Source organism: Pantherophis guttatus, chromosome 7, assembly GCF_059756535.1.
Source record: "Pantherophis guttatus breed Tessera chromosome 7, ASM5975653v1, whole genome shotgun sequence".
Lineage (NCBI taxonomy): Eukaryota > Metazoa > Chordata > Lepidosauria > Squamata > Colubridae > Pantherophis > Pantherophis guttatus.
Window position 1 is genome coordinate 10,384,241 of NC_142069.1, and position 16,106 is coordinate 10,400,346.

Below are 16,106 nucleotides of genomic sequence, written 5' to 3' on the forward strand. Positions count from 1 at the left end.
TACAACCTACTATATTCTAATGTGATTCCATATATCTACAATTGCATTTTAGAAACTTCGAAGTTTCTTGTTAGTATAAATGAGGCTTGCTGGTTTAAGTTTGTTGCTGAATCCCTTGACCTTCCTCTTACATTCTATGAATAATTTTGTTACTTAAACAAAATACACCTAATATATAAAGTTTACTATAATGATGATGAAACAAAACACCACCTAATGTATAACGTTTACTCTAACGGCAGGAGGATATTAAAGAACAGTGCATAATTTAAAGAAAATGAAAAAGCAGACTGTAATAAAGCTGATGAGATGCCCGGATTTGAATGGAATGAAAACCTTTTAAACTGTTTAGAACAGCAATGGATAAACCTTTGCTAAACTATTTATCCCACGAAAAAATAAAATCAGCAATTCTGTGATCTTTTGGAAGACGATTTAAATTAAGATCATGAATGTGATATATAAAAGACAAAATTTATAACCCAAAAGGGGAACAGGAAGGGAAGATTTATGTACTAACTTTCTTATAGAAATCAATGAGACATACATTGAATAACATGCCACTATATCTTTATATCATTAAGTCAACTATTGGAATATAATGCTTAAGGATTTATTTTTTTTAAAGGTGAAACTGGAATTAATTATTGGTTCATATATTGTTGGTCACTTGGTTCTAAAATGCAGCTTATATTTTCCTTGAATTAATGATTCTGTGAATAATGGGTTTGCAACAGATAAAAAAGCCAGATTGGCTAGTTCCATTTTACTTGATGGATGGTGCCACAATTACTGTTATCAGCACACGCTGCCCGTTTACCATCATACAGGTGTTAGGTTGGGATGCCAAAAATCTTTCTCTGTCAATTGCACATGTGTTCGGACACATTGCTTATTTCCAAGGTATAAAATTACTAGCCTTTGCTATTGTAACGTATCTGCACATTCGGCATTGATTATGCTCACTCACTCCAACCGATAAAATGGTCAGGAGTAGCCAGGAATATCACGCATACTGGAAAACAAAGCAAAATAGACAAAAACAGTCCAGAAGTTTTCCAACCCAAATCCTAGCAGATTTTGGAGGAAGACAATTTTGTTTCATTTTCTTGAGGGTTAAAAATGGGGTACATTTTACTACAAGGTCTTGAGGGCGCCACGCAAATGCCACCGTGGGACGTTAGTTTGCCCTTTTTCAACCCAAGCACAGCAAATCACCCAAAAAAAAAAAAGAGAGAAAAAAAAAAGGCAATCTGCACAATTGTAACTCTTCTCTCATCTAGATTTATTGCATGACAAGCAACTCCACCACATTTATAACCTGTACCGTTTGGACACGCCACCTTCCAAGGAGCTTCTCAACTTGGCAACGATTAGGAACCCAGTGAGGTGAGGGAGTGATTTGCAAGGATGTGTGGTCCTATCTACTCTGCTCTCAAACACCCCCCCTAGTGGTTGATTAGCTTTAGGCATTGCGGGACCACCTCAAACTTAAAACGATCCTCAAGATAGAACATGCAGACCAATCACGAGCAGACTAAATATCTAATTGAACCCTGAAGGGATTTCAGTGCCTTTAAGAATGAGTTGTTTCAGTTCACACACACATACATAGTCGACTCACACACACAGTCAACTCACACAGAAAGGCAGACTTGCCTATTTGGACATCAGCATCCCTCTGGTGCAGTCGTTGCTGTTTTAAATAATACAAAAAGTTAAGTTTTCCAAACATCTCCCCTCCCTCTTCACCGGCTGGCCTAAATCTATAAATCCCAAGTGTTAGGAAAGGATATAATTTATAAAATATTTAACGAAAGGTGCAAATTTAGAGAAAGAAGAAGAAAGAGGAAGAGGTTTGAGCGAATTCTGCAAGGGAATCAAGCTTATTTTTATTCACTTTGGCTAGAAAACTGCCTTTAGCATTCCGCTGTGCTGGTCTGCAGTAACAGCACCGGGGAATGTCCTACAGAAAACATATTTTTTGGCTTGCCAAATCTCCTGCTTAAAACAAAACCTTCAGCGAAGGCTTTGGAGGAGTAGAAGAACTAGGAAAAAAAAAAAACAGTGTCATTTTGACAATGTCATTTTAGAACAAAATTACAGCGTTTCGACATGAACTGAATTTGGGGAATTGGCTCCTTTTTGAGCTTTACAAGGATGCTGAACTTACCACTCCAAAATTGGAGGAAGATGTTAAGAACCAGTAAATGTCTGTAAGACTTACCGCGTGTTAACACCTCACCCCCCAAATCAATAGTGTGTGTGTGTGTGTGTGTGTGTGTTAGGTGCTTAAATTTAGGGTGTGTGTGCTCTAATTCCTGTGTTTTCCTTATGCAATGGACATCAGAAGCTGGGGAAAGAACCACATTTCCTCCCTCCCTTAAAGTACCAATGCACACCGTATTCACGGGCAAACGTTTTAAAGACTGATGGCTTGAAGCTAAAGGAGAGACTGCCCACCCCTTTCTTTCTCCTTCTCCTTCTCCCAGTAACTCTTTGAAGACCAAGGACAAGGTAGTCACTTGGTTTGACATTTGACAATGAACACTACAAGGTTCGTTCCACTACAGAAATTGTTTCTTAGTTCATCCTCGGAGTTAACTCCAGCTCAGCTTTTCCTTATTTCCCCTCAATGGACAAGTTTACTGAAACCTTCATTCGGAAGGATAGGCTTCAAACAGCAACCTCAATCATAATTGTACATCCAACGTGTTTCCTAGAGATCCTAAAAACCAAGTGTGGTGAAATCATGTCCAAAGCAAGTGCCAAACAAACAGACTGGGGGAAAAAAAAGCATTAATCCCTCCTCACATCAAATAGGACAAATGCTGTTCAGCCATAATGGAAGTTTGTAGCTATTCCCAGTTTTTGGTATACTTCAGTGCTTTGGTCTAAAATTAATAATAATGATAGTTGACACAATTACCATCAGTCCATTGCAAAAGGCAGCTCTACCTGGGACAGTTTGCATCCTGCCAGAATACTTTTTAACACCATAATTCAACAACATCATCAGCATCATTCAGATCCTTGGAAAGGACTTGATAGGTAGATAAAAATGCCAAATCTGTCTAAACATTTGGCTGAGTGTGTGCCTAACCATAATAATAATAATAATAATAATAATAATAATAATAATAATAATAATAACAACAACAACAACAACAACAACAACAACAACAACAACAGTAAAATGTTGATAATATGAAGCTTTGGCTTTTAAAGGAAAGCCTTCGGTACAACTTTCTCTATGCTGATGGCCGTAAGATCGCTTAGGCTATTATTCCCCTGCTGTCTGGGATGATGAGACTTGTGAATTTAGGGAGCACTAGATTGGGTACAATTGCTGCAGAATATTCTTTGCAAGAGAGTGATTCAGCAGTGCCTACTTTCCTATATTTCCTGTTGGTGTTGAATGTAATGGGAGACCAAGATTAAAAGAATACATTTTGGAACACTGTTTCCAAAGTGCCATAATTAAGATCTTTTTAAAAAAAAGAAAAGAAAGAAAGAAAATCTTAAATCTTCCCTGTCAGATGTTACTTAAATTAGCTTTCGTCATTTTTTTTTAGAGCAAGCCAATCAAAATGTTAAGTTTTATTTCTCCTGAAATACCATTTTTCTTCTAGTTCTCTAATCTTTAGTTTGAGAAGAGTCTACCTTTCACCACAAAGTTGCACTAATTCATGGATAAATATATAGCTCTGGATAGCTCATGAATTTAACATTGCCTATACCCAGGAATATTAAGTATCCCCTTTCTCTTTTCTTATTTCAATATACAAGAATTTATGAAGAGTTTTAAAGTTCATGACAGGCATTTTTCAACTCACAATCATTCTTATAAATTCTAGATTGTGTGGATGCTGTTACAGATTGTCTCTATGGACTGCTTACAGAAATCAAAACTTTACTTGGACTTTTGTCCACATTAGACTGCTATAGGGCACCATCTTATTTGCAGACAAAAAAGGAAATTAGAAAGCACAAGGCTATGCATTTTACATAGAATTAAGAACAAGCTCATTTAATTAGACTTATTTTAACTGTATTTAGAATGGCTGCCTTTTAAAAAAAGTCTCTAGCATGAAATACGACAATTACATCTATCAGAGAAATGGGATGCTTGATCCAGTTAGAAGCTTTCAGTGTGTTGCAATTTCAAAGTTTGTATATGTAGTTTGGGCTGTATGAAGCATCTTCTAAAATTTTGGTAGAATTATGCAGACACATGTTGGGATCATCAGCTTGCCTAAAATTGTTAAGCCTATCCTGATTTTAAATCAATCAGTCGGACAGAGAAATTCACAAAACTGAACAGAGTTATTGTAAATATTGCTCCAGATTTCTGCCTCATTTTTCACCGGATGCTCTAGAGAGTTTTCATCCCAAGCTTCTCTGTGATCAAAGTTAAAAGAAAGTCATGGGAACCAAAGCAGTACTCAGATCTTTTTTTTTTTTTAAACTGAATAAGGTCCCTTGCTATGAAAGCCACGAATTTTCTTCACAAAGTTAAGGATAAGTTCTAAGAGTTTTAAAATTCTGTCCAAACTGAAGAGAAATGAAAGAAACAAATTTCTTCCTACAAAAAGTACAGTAGATGACTTGATAAGCGACAATGAAACCAAAATTCCTCGAATTATACATTTTTTACTCCTTGCAGCTTTATTTAAAAATATATGTAAAATGGGCCTTAAGACATTTAACAAGCTATAGCTTGTTATATAGTTATAACAATTATAATATATATTGTTATATAGTATAGAAATGTAATAAATAAATAAATAAATAAATAAATAAATAAATAAATAGCTAGCTTATTCTGACAGGTGAAAACACTACTTTAACAAAATGCATTTTTTTTTAAAAAAAATAAACCATTAAGAGCTGGAGTGAGCCAGGCTGAAGAAAAGGGGAGGGGGGTGGGTTTGGGGTTTTTTTCCCCCCTGCAAATTGTACACATTCTGCAGTAAATAAAATCCACAACCTGTCCTATACACTTTGCCATGTGTATGCAACTACAGTCAAACACAGAGAATGTAAACAAATGGTAATGATTAACAGAGATATTGGTTTGGATTACTAGCTTAAACCACAGATGGAAAATGGTAAATAAATTAAAAAAAAAGAATTAGACGGCAAGATTTATTTTCTTTCTTTTTTAAAAAAAATAATAATAATATTGCTATCAATATAGCTCGATAGACTTATGTCTGTGAAAACTAGTTAACCCGTAGATTATTCTAATCAGCCCTTCTTTCGGCCCTTCCCGAGCATTAATAAAGTACAATTTCTGAATGCACACCTCAGTTTATAAAAAGAGAGAGACCAATTTAGTTTTTTTTTTTTTCCCTATGCTCAAAGCCTTTGCTTTCAAATTAACAAGAAGTCGTATTCTTTAAAACAGAAAGTACACCAACAGTGCTTGGGGTGGGGAGGAATAGGGAGCAGAGCATGTCTTTTACACTCTTATCTGCCTCACCTATTAAACTTGTACAAAAAGTTAAAGCACACACACCCTGCGTTTGCTTCTCCGCCAGCCTCTCCTTTATGCATTGGACAGAGCTGGCAAAATACTTCTCCAGGTCTTGTCAGGAAGAAAATGATTATCCGCAGGTTAATTTAGGGAATACTAAGAAAAACACTTCAGCTCTTCCAAGTGTGTTCCCATCACAATATTAAGAAGGGGGGGAGGAGGAGGGAGCTGTAAATGTCAGAGATTTTCAACAAAGGAGAGGAATTAATTGAATCAAATAAAAACCTTGGAAGGAGCTCAGAAGCTCCCGTCCAAGGTGTTTTCTGAGTCAGCTTGAGAACTGATTTTTTTTCCCCCTCTCTCCCCACAAATTCAGAAATAGAGTAATAGCCGTGTATCTGCATATATTCAGATCTTGGTTATTGTGTTTTATTTAGCGAGGAGCGTTTTCTGCACGGTGTCCCTGCACTTCCTCTCCTTTCTTAAAATCTCCTCCCCACCTCCCTGCCTTTTACTATAGAATTCACCCACTTCAGCAGTTGAACAGCTTGACTTCCCATATTTTTCACCAGCTGGTCTATCACCTAGCTTGCACTACAGGCTCAGTTGCAACCAAATGTTTATGCAGAAGGTAGTTTTCATGAAACTTTTGTGTGAGAGGAGAGCGGTGATAGATTTGGCTTTCCTTCCTTCCTTCCTTCCTTCCTTCCTTCCTTCCTTCCTTCCTTCCTTCTTTCTTTCTTTCCTTCTCTCTCTCTCTCTCTCTCTCTCTCTCTCTCTCTCTCTCTCTCTCTTTCTTTCCCTACTTCCAAGACCTAAGTTTCTCACTCTTCACAGCTAAACAAGATATACATGCAAGATTTAGCAGGAAAAAAAAGAATGAAAGGGGACGGGGCAGGAGAGGAAGGGGACAGTGGAGGTAGGAAGGGAGAAAGCACCCCGATTCACCCCGAGGAACTGGCCAACGCGGTTTGAAAAACCCCTCTTTGGAGACCTCGTTGCCCAAAAAGTCGAGATTTATGGGGGAAAATAAACACTCTCCAGGAATGTTAAAAACTCTGGCAAGTGTGTCCTCTGATGGAAGAGGGTAAGGAAACAGACGGCAACCCAAATAAACCGTAAATTAGAGTGGGGAGTGGGGGGGGGAAGATCTCTGACACGCGGGGGACGAAGCTGCAGGAATCACCTCCGAAGGAAGATGATGATGATGATGGTGATGATGATGATGATGATGATGATGATGATGATGAGTTAATCTTTAGTGAGATTCACAGCCTTTGAGGCTGGTTAATAGCTCAGCAGCTCGAGTCCTAACCAAGGACCTAGGAACTGTTGTTGTTGTTGTTGTTGTTGTTGTTGTTGTTGTTACTATTATTACTATTACAATTACTATTATTACTATTACTATTATTACTATTATTACTATTATTATTATTATTATTATTATTATTATTATTATTATTATTATTATTATTATTATTGTTATTATTTTGTCCTTTTGCGCCCTGCCATCTAATTATTCCGCCGGCTGCTATTCATCCCGCACAAGGACTTTGGTGAAGTTGCCTCCAAATTACCCCGCCTCTAAATCCCAACATCAGCAACAATCTCACCCCGTCCCCTCACACCAAAAAGCACCCCCCCACCCCCCACCCCCAAACTCTGGGCTCATCTGAAACTTGGGTTCTCATCCTCCTCCTCCTCTCCGCCACCACCACCAACCCCCGCCGTCATCCCGGCGGAAAGCTCCGGACGGGAAGTTTCAAGCCTCCGCTCCCTCGATTTTTCCCCCCCCCCATTCATCCCAGGAAGCGCTTCCCCTGCCACAGCGGCTCGCGGAAAGGGAGGGAGGGAGGGAGGGAGGGAGGGGGGGAAAGGGGGCAAAATATCCCCCCCTCCAGACCCAATTCCCCCCAAGGGGGAAAAGAGACCAGCAGGATTTGCAACCAGCAGGCGACGGATTCAGAAGGACTGGGGGGGGGGGGGTGGTAGAGAAAGCCGGCAGGCTGAGGTTGTTGGACCAAGGGGAAGGGAGTGGGAGGGGGGCGACCAGAGAAACCGGTTTGCATTGCGGGAGCAATTGAGGGGGGGGGGTGTGACGGGCAGCCGTCCTGTCCGCATCTCAGCCCAAGTCGCTTTCAGGACCTTTAGATGAGTTTAAAAGACCTGGAAAAGTGGGGGGGCAGGCGACGGGGAAGCGGCGGCAGGCAGGCAGGCGAAGAAGCGCGCTAGGAAATGCAAAAAGAACCAGCTGCGAAGGCAGATCGGTAGCGCTCGGCGCCGGTGGTTGCATGCTGGGAAGGGAAGAGGAGGAGGAGGAGGAGGAGGAGGAGAAGGTGAGGAGGGTACACACACAAACACACGCACACACACACACACACAAACACGCACCCCGAGTGCTACCAGTGCCCGTTTTGTCGAATTCGCTTCTCGAACTCGGCCCGGAGGGAAAGTTTGTGGAAACCCCCCGTGCGCCGCTTTTCCATCCGCGCAAACCCCCCCCCCCGATTCCCATTCCCACCCCCCCCCCCCCCCGTAAACCCACGGCCAGGGCGAGAGGAAGCAACGGCGGAGAGCCGACGAAGAAAAAAAAAAGAAAAGAAAGAAAAAGAAAGGAAAGAAAGAAAGGAAAGGAAAGGAAGGAAGGAAGGAAGGAAGGAAGGAAGGAAGGAAGGAAGGAAGAAAGAAAGAAAGAAAGAAAGAAAGAAAGAAAGAAAGAAAGAAAGAAAGAAAGAAAGAAAGAAAGAAAGAAAGAAAGAAAGAAAGAAAGAAAGAAAGAAAGAAAGAAAGAAAAGGAAAGAAAAAAAAAAGCATGCGGTAGCTCACCTTTCAAACTCCGGAGGTAAATCAGGGTCAGTTAGCATGCTGGAATTAATAAAATAAAATAAAAAATAAAAGGAGGAGGAGGAGGGGAAAAAAAAGAAGAGAATGTATCGATTTTCTTCTCCTCCTTCTTCTTCTTCTTCTCCTCCCCTCCCTTTTTGACACCCGGTAGCCTCCTGCGATCGCCTCCGACTGAACCTGTCAAGTGGATCCAAAGCTCCCAAACCGAATAGGTGGTTCTCTCCGCCGCTCGCTCGCTCGCTCGCTCCCTCTCTCAAGCTCAAACTCCTTGACCAGTCTCTTAAAGGGGCAGCGCGCACTTTAGCTGGAGGAGACGGTGCGCTTAGCTCCCCCCACAACAGCGCCACATGGCTGCGGTCTGCCCGCAAAGTCTCGCTGGGTACCGTCTCTCGCCGGAGTCGCCGCTAGCGGAGGGAGGGGGGGGCGGGGGAGGGAATGGAGGCGGGGTGGGGTGGGGGAGCTTCGCCCGGAGAGAGGGTCTTTCCAGTCTCCCCCTTCTTCCCTTCCCCAACCCGAGCCAGCCCTGCCATCCAGATCCTCCACCTACAACTGGGCTCAGTTTCCCCAGCGGGATCAAAGATCACAAGCCAATGGAGAAGTTCAATTGGAGGGCTTTCTCCCCCCCCCTCCCCGAATTTCGGACGGCCAATAAATAAATCAAGGCCCTCCCTCTTGCTTTCCACCCCCCCCCTCCCTCCCTCCACCCCCTCTCTCTCTCCAGCCTCACTGTCCCAAAATGCGCTCTGGCCAGTACATAATCCGGTGATCAAATATGTTCCTTGCTAAAATCAATTATGTCACATGCATCCTAGAGATGCAAACACAAAACACACACACACACACACACACACACAGACAGAGGCATAAATAGACACAATGAGGAAATCAATACTTGGAGTTAGGATCAAACTCCTCCCTTCTATTTCAGAGTGTGGCAGGGGCCAAATACAGGTATACAGACATGGGCTGTATTGTTTGTTTTTTTTTTAAATTCTGCCAATTGGAAATGTTAGGTTGTTTTGTTTTGTTTTGTTTTTCTCAAGGAGAGCGGGCATCAAGTTGGAAAAGTGGGTATGTTTGGGCGTCTCTATACCCCGAAGGAGAAAAGAGTTTGCACAAACTGCACTCGGAGACACAAACAGCCCCCCCCCCCCCGTCAATTTCTTCAAGGAATCTTAGCAAATTCTGCTTAGCAGAATCAAACCCTTTTAACGCCATTCTCACTTTCCCCGAGAATGCTGTGGGATGGAGACAGGCAGTGTTAGAATGATGCATATGCATCGCATATAAAGTTCTCTCTCTTTTCTTTTTTTTCTCCCTCCTTCTTTGCCAATCTAGGTCTCTGTGAGCTCAGGCAGAAAATGAACGCACAGGTGTGCACTCGCACCATTAAAACAACCAAAACAAACAAAAAAAAAAAACAACCTTTCGATTCGGTGAACTACTTTTTATCCCATATAAATTTGATAAACAAACAAGCAAATAAATAGATAAATAAATCTCCCATACCAGCTAGACACCCTTCACTTTACTCTTTCTGTCCGTGGCCATCTGTCTGAGGGTGAGATGATGTGGCCTTAAAAGAAACCGGAAGAAAAGGAAAACAACCAACCAACCAACAAACTCATCAGCTGCATTCTCACAAAAGGCTCAATCTAGATGATGAACTGCACGGGTGAACCATGCATTATTGCAACAAGTTGGGTCTGCGGGACTTGCTAAGATATCATAGAACAAACGGGGGCATCGTTGCATGTTGCACAAAATACACCAAGTAGATCTTTCATGGATTTGGGGAGGTGTGTTGTCTGAACGTAGCCACTCAGTGTAATCAGGAAGAGGAGCAGGGACAGAGAAAAAGAGAGAGTGAGAGAGAAGGAAGAGGAGAGAGAGAAAGAGAAAAGGAAAGAAAAGAGAAGAGAGAGACTGGAGATGTATCCAATTTGCATTCCTCGAATTATATTTTTATTGCATCGAATGGTAATGCATTAATACTTTGTGCGTGTGAGTATCACATACATGTATTATTCCCCGCCACACACTTAGTCTTCAAAAAGGAAGGGGAAAAAAAGCCTCCCTCTCACTCTGTGCAGGGAAAGGGAAAAAAAAAAAAATCTCTACCCTACACAACAATCACGCATTGTTCTACCGAAAGAAAAGCAACTTTGACAGACTGAAATATACCAGAGGCCCCTTCAAGGAAACCTGTAAACAACTTGTCACTCACTCTGTCGGTTTCACTGCTTTGCCCACAAAGTGCTACGAAACAGCTCAGCAACACTGCCACCCTTCCCACAAGCGGGGTGGGTTAGGTGGGGGGGTGGGGGGGGAGAAATAATCCATGTTACCCCCCCTCCCCTTTCCTCAAAACTCTTCAAAGTTGCCTTGGTCCCCAGTCCAGCCCTAAGAACTGAACTTTTGAGGAATGAGAAGCCACCGAGGACTAGGAGGATGGGTAGACATGTTACAATCATCACCAAGCCAGACTTAAACCATACTAATATCATGATTTATAATCACCTCTTTCAATTTGGAAGGAGATGCCTCTGTTCATTTCTCTTGTTCCACTGCTCCATGAAATTCTTTATTCTACAAAGACAGCTTCGCTTAATATTTATGTTAAGGCTACGCTTACCCACTTTCGTAAAAGTAAGGATGTAACTAGAGGCTGTGTGTTTGTGTGACTTGGAGTCTGTTTTCGACTCCTGGTGATTGATTCCTGCAGTTTTCCTGGCAGGTTTTCAGAGGAGGTTTGCCATTGCCACCTTCATGGGGCTCAGAGGGAGAGGCTGGCTCACAGTCACCCAGCTGACTTTCTGTCTAAGGCAAGATCCTTGGTCTCTCGTGTTTTTTTTCCTCCTAAGTCTTAAGCGCTACGACCAGCTGGCTCTCAGCTAGAGGTTGCTCCACAATTCTTGTGGGTTTCTCACCCCCAAATATTAATTTGAGAGAGTTAGAGGAGCTGTCCACGAAGGCTGTGTGCATCGCAGGAGTTCCGTAGTCTTAATTTAAGACAGCGAGGCAATTCTGCTGTTTCTGCAAGCACATTCCTGGCTACTATAGCTGTTTGCAAATAATTCATACAATGATTTGGCAGGCTGGAATGTAATCAGGTAATGACTCTGGATGTAAGATGCCAAATTTTATGCAAACCACTCTGCCACCTCCGCCCTCCCAAGACAGTACGGTCTATTCAATGCATAGGTGGCTCCTCGACTTACAGTCATTCATTTAGTGACCGTTCGAAGTTATAACAGCACTTTTAAAAAGTGACTTAGGACCAGTTTTCATACGTACAACCATTGGAGTATCTCCGTGGTCACATGATCAAAATTTGGATGCTTGGCAACTGGCTCATATTTATGACGGTTGCAGTGTCCCGGGATCATGTGATTAACTTTTGACCCTTTCGGACAAGGAAAGTCAAGAGGAGCCAGATTCAGTTAACAACGTGTTACTAATTTAAAAACTGCAGTGATTCACTTAACAAACTGTGCAAGCCAGGTTATAAAATGAGGCAAAAGTCAATAACTGTCTTGCTTAGCAATGGAAATGTTGGGCTCAATTGTGGTCCTAAGTCGAGGACTACCTGTGGATGGAAACTCTCAAGGAACAGAGGACATGCAAAGATGGTGGGCTATTGCGCTGATGCTGTCCTCCATCCATTCTCCTTGCCCCAGCTCCAAGATGCTCTACTTACTATTTGGGGAAGGTTTCCTCACTAGAGGGTTCCAATTTTGTTTCTTGTCTGTTGCTGAAGAAGGCTGGAGCCAGAAGAGGCACTGTTTTCCCTTAAAAAAATGTAACCAAACTTCCTATCCAAATATTTTGGGTGGCAAGGAGTTTGAAGGCCTGCACACCTTCACTACCGAACCATAATACATTACAGGTAGTCCTTGACTTAGGCCCACAATTGAGCCCAACATTTCTATTGCTAAGCAAGACAATTGTTGCCCCATTTTACAACCTTTCTTGCCACAGTTGTTAAGTGAATCACTGCAGTTATTAATTTAGTAATATGCTGTTAACTGAATCTGTCTTCCACATTGACTTTGCTTGTCAGTAGGTCACAAAAGGTGATCGTATGACGCTGGGACATTGCAACTGTCATAAATATGAGTCCGTTTGCCAATTTTGATCACGTGACAATCGGGATGCTGCAAAGGTTGTAAGTGTGAAAAATGGTCGTAAGTCACTTTTTTCAGGGCTGTTGTAACTTCAAGCAGTCACTAAACGAATGAATAAATGAATAGTTGTAAGTCAAGGTCTACTTGTATGTAAAGACCTAGCTCTCTGGAAAAAGCTATAATTTTGGAAAAGGTGGAAGAAAAGAGAAGAATAGAATAGAATAGAATTCTTTATTGGCCAAGTGTGATTGGACACACAAGGAATTTGTCTTTGGCGCATAGGCTCTCAGTGTATACAAAAAGACAAGATACATTCATCAAGAATCATAAGGTACAACACTTAATGATAGTCATAGGGTACAAATAAGCAATCAAATCATACTAGGAAACAATATCAATATAGATCGTAAGGATACAAGCAACAAAGTTACAGTCATGCAGTCATAAGTGGGAGGAGATGGGTGATAGGAACGATGAGAAGATTAATAGTAATAGTAATGCAGACTTAGTGAATAGTTTCACAGTGTTGAGGGACTTATTTGTTTAGCAGAGTGATGGCGTTAGGGAAAAAATTGTTCTTGTGTCTGTCTTGTGACACAAGACACTGTCTTGTGTCTTGTCTTGGTGTGCAGTGCTCTCTAAGAGGAGATGGCCAAGACCAAGGTGGATGGACTCAGTTACAGTGGTGATAGAGGCACTATGGAAAGAGCTGAAGGACCATATTAGAGACAGATCTTCATGGGGAAAAATCTACCTATGTTGTTGCTAAGAGTTAATACTGGCTTGATGGCACATAAGCAAGCAAGCAAGCAAATTATACCTACCATATCAAAGCTTATGGAAGCAGCAAAGTTCCTGTGGATGTTGTTCATTTTTAAAAAAAATTCTGCAGTATCAGATTTATATCCTGCCTTGATGATGTACAAACTCAAGAGGGTATGCAGAATGATCCCACCTCCTCCTGTCAGCTCCAATAGGTAGACCAGACCAGGAAATCAACTCTACCATTCATAACTTAAAACCATAATGGTGATGTCAATTACGGTTGTAAGTCCAGGATGATCTGTATACCAAACTGCCTCTCAAGCCTATAGCACCTAGTTGTTGTGGTCTGCCAGCAGCCTGCGGAGCTGGCAATGGAGTCAAACAGTGAGGAGGCTGAGGAAGAACATGGACCAGTCCTGGAGGCTGGAGAAGGCCCGGATGAGGGCTCTGCGTCAGAGGCAGAGATGGGGCCAGGGCCATCGGGGAGTGAGGTGCGGACTCTGGAACCTCCAGAGACTGATAGGAGTGAGGCAGAGGAACAGGAGGAGCCTGTTCCTAATGCACGCATGAGAAGAGCTGCCAGAAGGCAAGAGCAGCTCAAGCAAAGAGGACAACTCGGGAGTAGGGCCAAGAGATGATTGGCCCCTCCCATAAGGCTTAAAACAGACCAGCAACGGTGTTTGGGCTTTGCCGGAAAATAACGTTGGTAGCTTCGTCTTCGTCTACATCTTGTATTTATTTTTGTATCTGTGACTTCTGAATGTTTGCCAAGAAAGACCTTTGGCAGTTTGCCTAATTGGACCAAAGTTTTTGATAGGACTGAAGAATTTGTTTTGGGAGGAATTTGCTTTAATTTAGTTGAACGACGCTGGGAATGAAGTAATTCTCAGCTGTTAGAATAAAGTTTGTTTGTTTTTTCACTGACTGATTTTCCTACTACTTACTTGGGCCTGGGTCACAACACTAGTATCCCCAGATGATCTCCTGAGTACTACCCAGAACTGACCCTGCTTAGCTTCCAAGATTAGAGAAGATCAAGCATTATCAGGGTCGTGGGTCCATATACAGAAAAACATGCATTTAGTTTAAGGAGCGGCTGACATATGTTTCCCTGAACATCCTCATGTGTTCCAAAACTTGAAATATGAAGTGCTGCATAGATTAGTACATAAATTATTGACAACCTGAGAAGATCTCACCCACCCCTTTTTTTTCCACTGATTTATGTTAAAGCGGGTGAGAAAAATGCTTTAGAAACTACTGCTAGTCCTCTCTTAACGACTCGTTGCTTAGCAACCATTCAACGTTACAACAGTCTCTCCAGTGTTGGGATTCAAGTAATTTAACAACCGGTTCTCTGCCCTAATGATTTTTTGCAACAACCAGTTTGCCAAACTGCCCAGAAAGTTAACAACCGGTTCTCCCGAATTGGTGCAAACTGGCTGAATCCCACCACTGAGTCTCTCCAATAAGAAGGCATTTATGACCCAGTTCTGGAGTTCTGATGGGAGCACACACAGACAACATACACAGATACATACATGCAATCATATGACTCGGTGGTGAAATCCAAATTTTTTTACTACCAGTTCTGTGGGCATGGCTTGGTGGGCGTGGTGTGACTTGGTGGGCGTGGCAGGGGAAGGATACTGCAAAATCTCTATTCCCTCCCCACTCCTGGGGGAAGGATATTGCAAAATCTCCATTCCCTCCCCACTCTGCGGCCAGCCAGAGGTGGTATTTGCCGGTTCTCTGAACTGCTCAAAATTTCCGCTACTGGTTCTCCAGAACCTGCTGGATTTCACCCTGATATGCCTGCATTTCAGGGACTTGGGCACTAGTTCATTTTTACAACTGGTTGCAATATTCTGCGATCCTGTGAATGCAATTTATGACTTTTTTTTTTTTTTTGCTGGTTTCTGGCCTTTTTGGTTAGTTTCCAGCAAAAAAACACTCATAAGAATGCATTGACTCACTTTGTGACCACTGTTTGTTTTATGACCACTGCAAAAAAAAAATCCATAAAATTGGTTTGGTCACATGGATGCCTGGATTTACAACTGTCATGTCTCATAATGGAAATTCTGGGCTCCCTTCCAGTCATAACTTGAGGACTATCTATTCAAGCAAGGCAAAATCAAAGTGTGGTGTTTCTGAAATTACTTAGTTATGACTTGGCCAACATAATGCATATATGAATGTCTTATATTTCAACCTACGTTCATCTTTCTCTTGGCTTCTCATATTTTTGTTACAGCCATCGCCGCTCAGCGGAAGTCTCGTTTTTGAGAAATTTCTGGAAAAGTTCTTTCTCACCCAAACAACACCCACAAACTGGATAAATCATCCACACAGTCTCTCTTTCGGGTTGATAATTTTGAAAGGCTGCCTCTGCCTAACTTCAGTATTACAATTAGTAAAAAAAAAAAAAAAAAATTAAAAAGTATAAATCGTGCATTGCTTTATGAGAGAATAGGGATAACAAAATGCCCCAAAGGGATGAATTGCTGCGTGAGTGACTGAATAGAATGCATGGCTACGATTTAAGGCTGCTTAAGAAAGCAGAAAATATGTGACGCTTCCTTGTCTCAAAATGGGCATTTCAAATTTTTCAAATATTATCTGCTCTATGACAGCGATTGGTTTTTTTCCCCCATTACACTTGCAATATCAGGGACCAAAAGCTTCATTGGCCCCCACGGAAAGGGCTCGCAACTTGGGTGTCCTCCTGGATTCACGGCTGTCTTTAGAAGAGCACCTGACGGCCGTGACCGGAAGGATTTTTCATCAGGTTCGCCTGATCCGCCAGTTGCGTCCCTTTCTAGATCGGGACTCCTTACGCACGGTCACTCATGCCCTCGTCACCTCCCGTCTGGACTATTGTAACGCTC

General features: G+C 42.0%; 1 protein-coding gene across 7 annotated transcripts in view; it reads right to left on the reverse strand.

Moving 5' to 3' along the window:
- The window catches only part of SOX5 (SRY-box transcription factor 5), a 1,038,733-nt gene that overhangs the window by 550,524 nt on the left and 472,103 nt on the right, over window positions 1–16,106 (reverse strand). The window contains exon 1 of one of the 7 annotated variants that reach the window (XM_060688669.2): window positions 8,306–8,831. The exons of 4 other annotated variants lie outside the window; for them this stretch is intronic. In XM_060688669.2, the coding sequence (XP_060544652.2) occupies window positions 8,306–8,343 (38 nt within the window). In that variant the 5' untranslated portion in view covers window positions 8,344–8,831. Of the gene's footprint in view, window positions 1–8,305; window positions 8,832–16,106 lie in introns of those variants that run through there. 2 more of the 7 variants (XM_060688622.2, XM_060688702.2) reach the window with 2 other exon arrangements.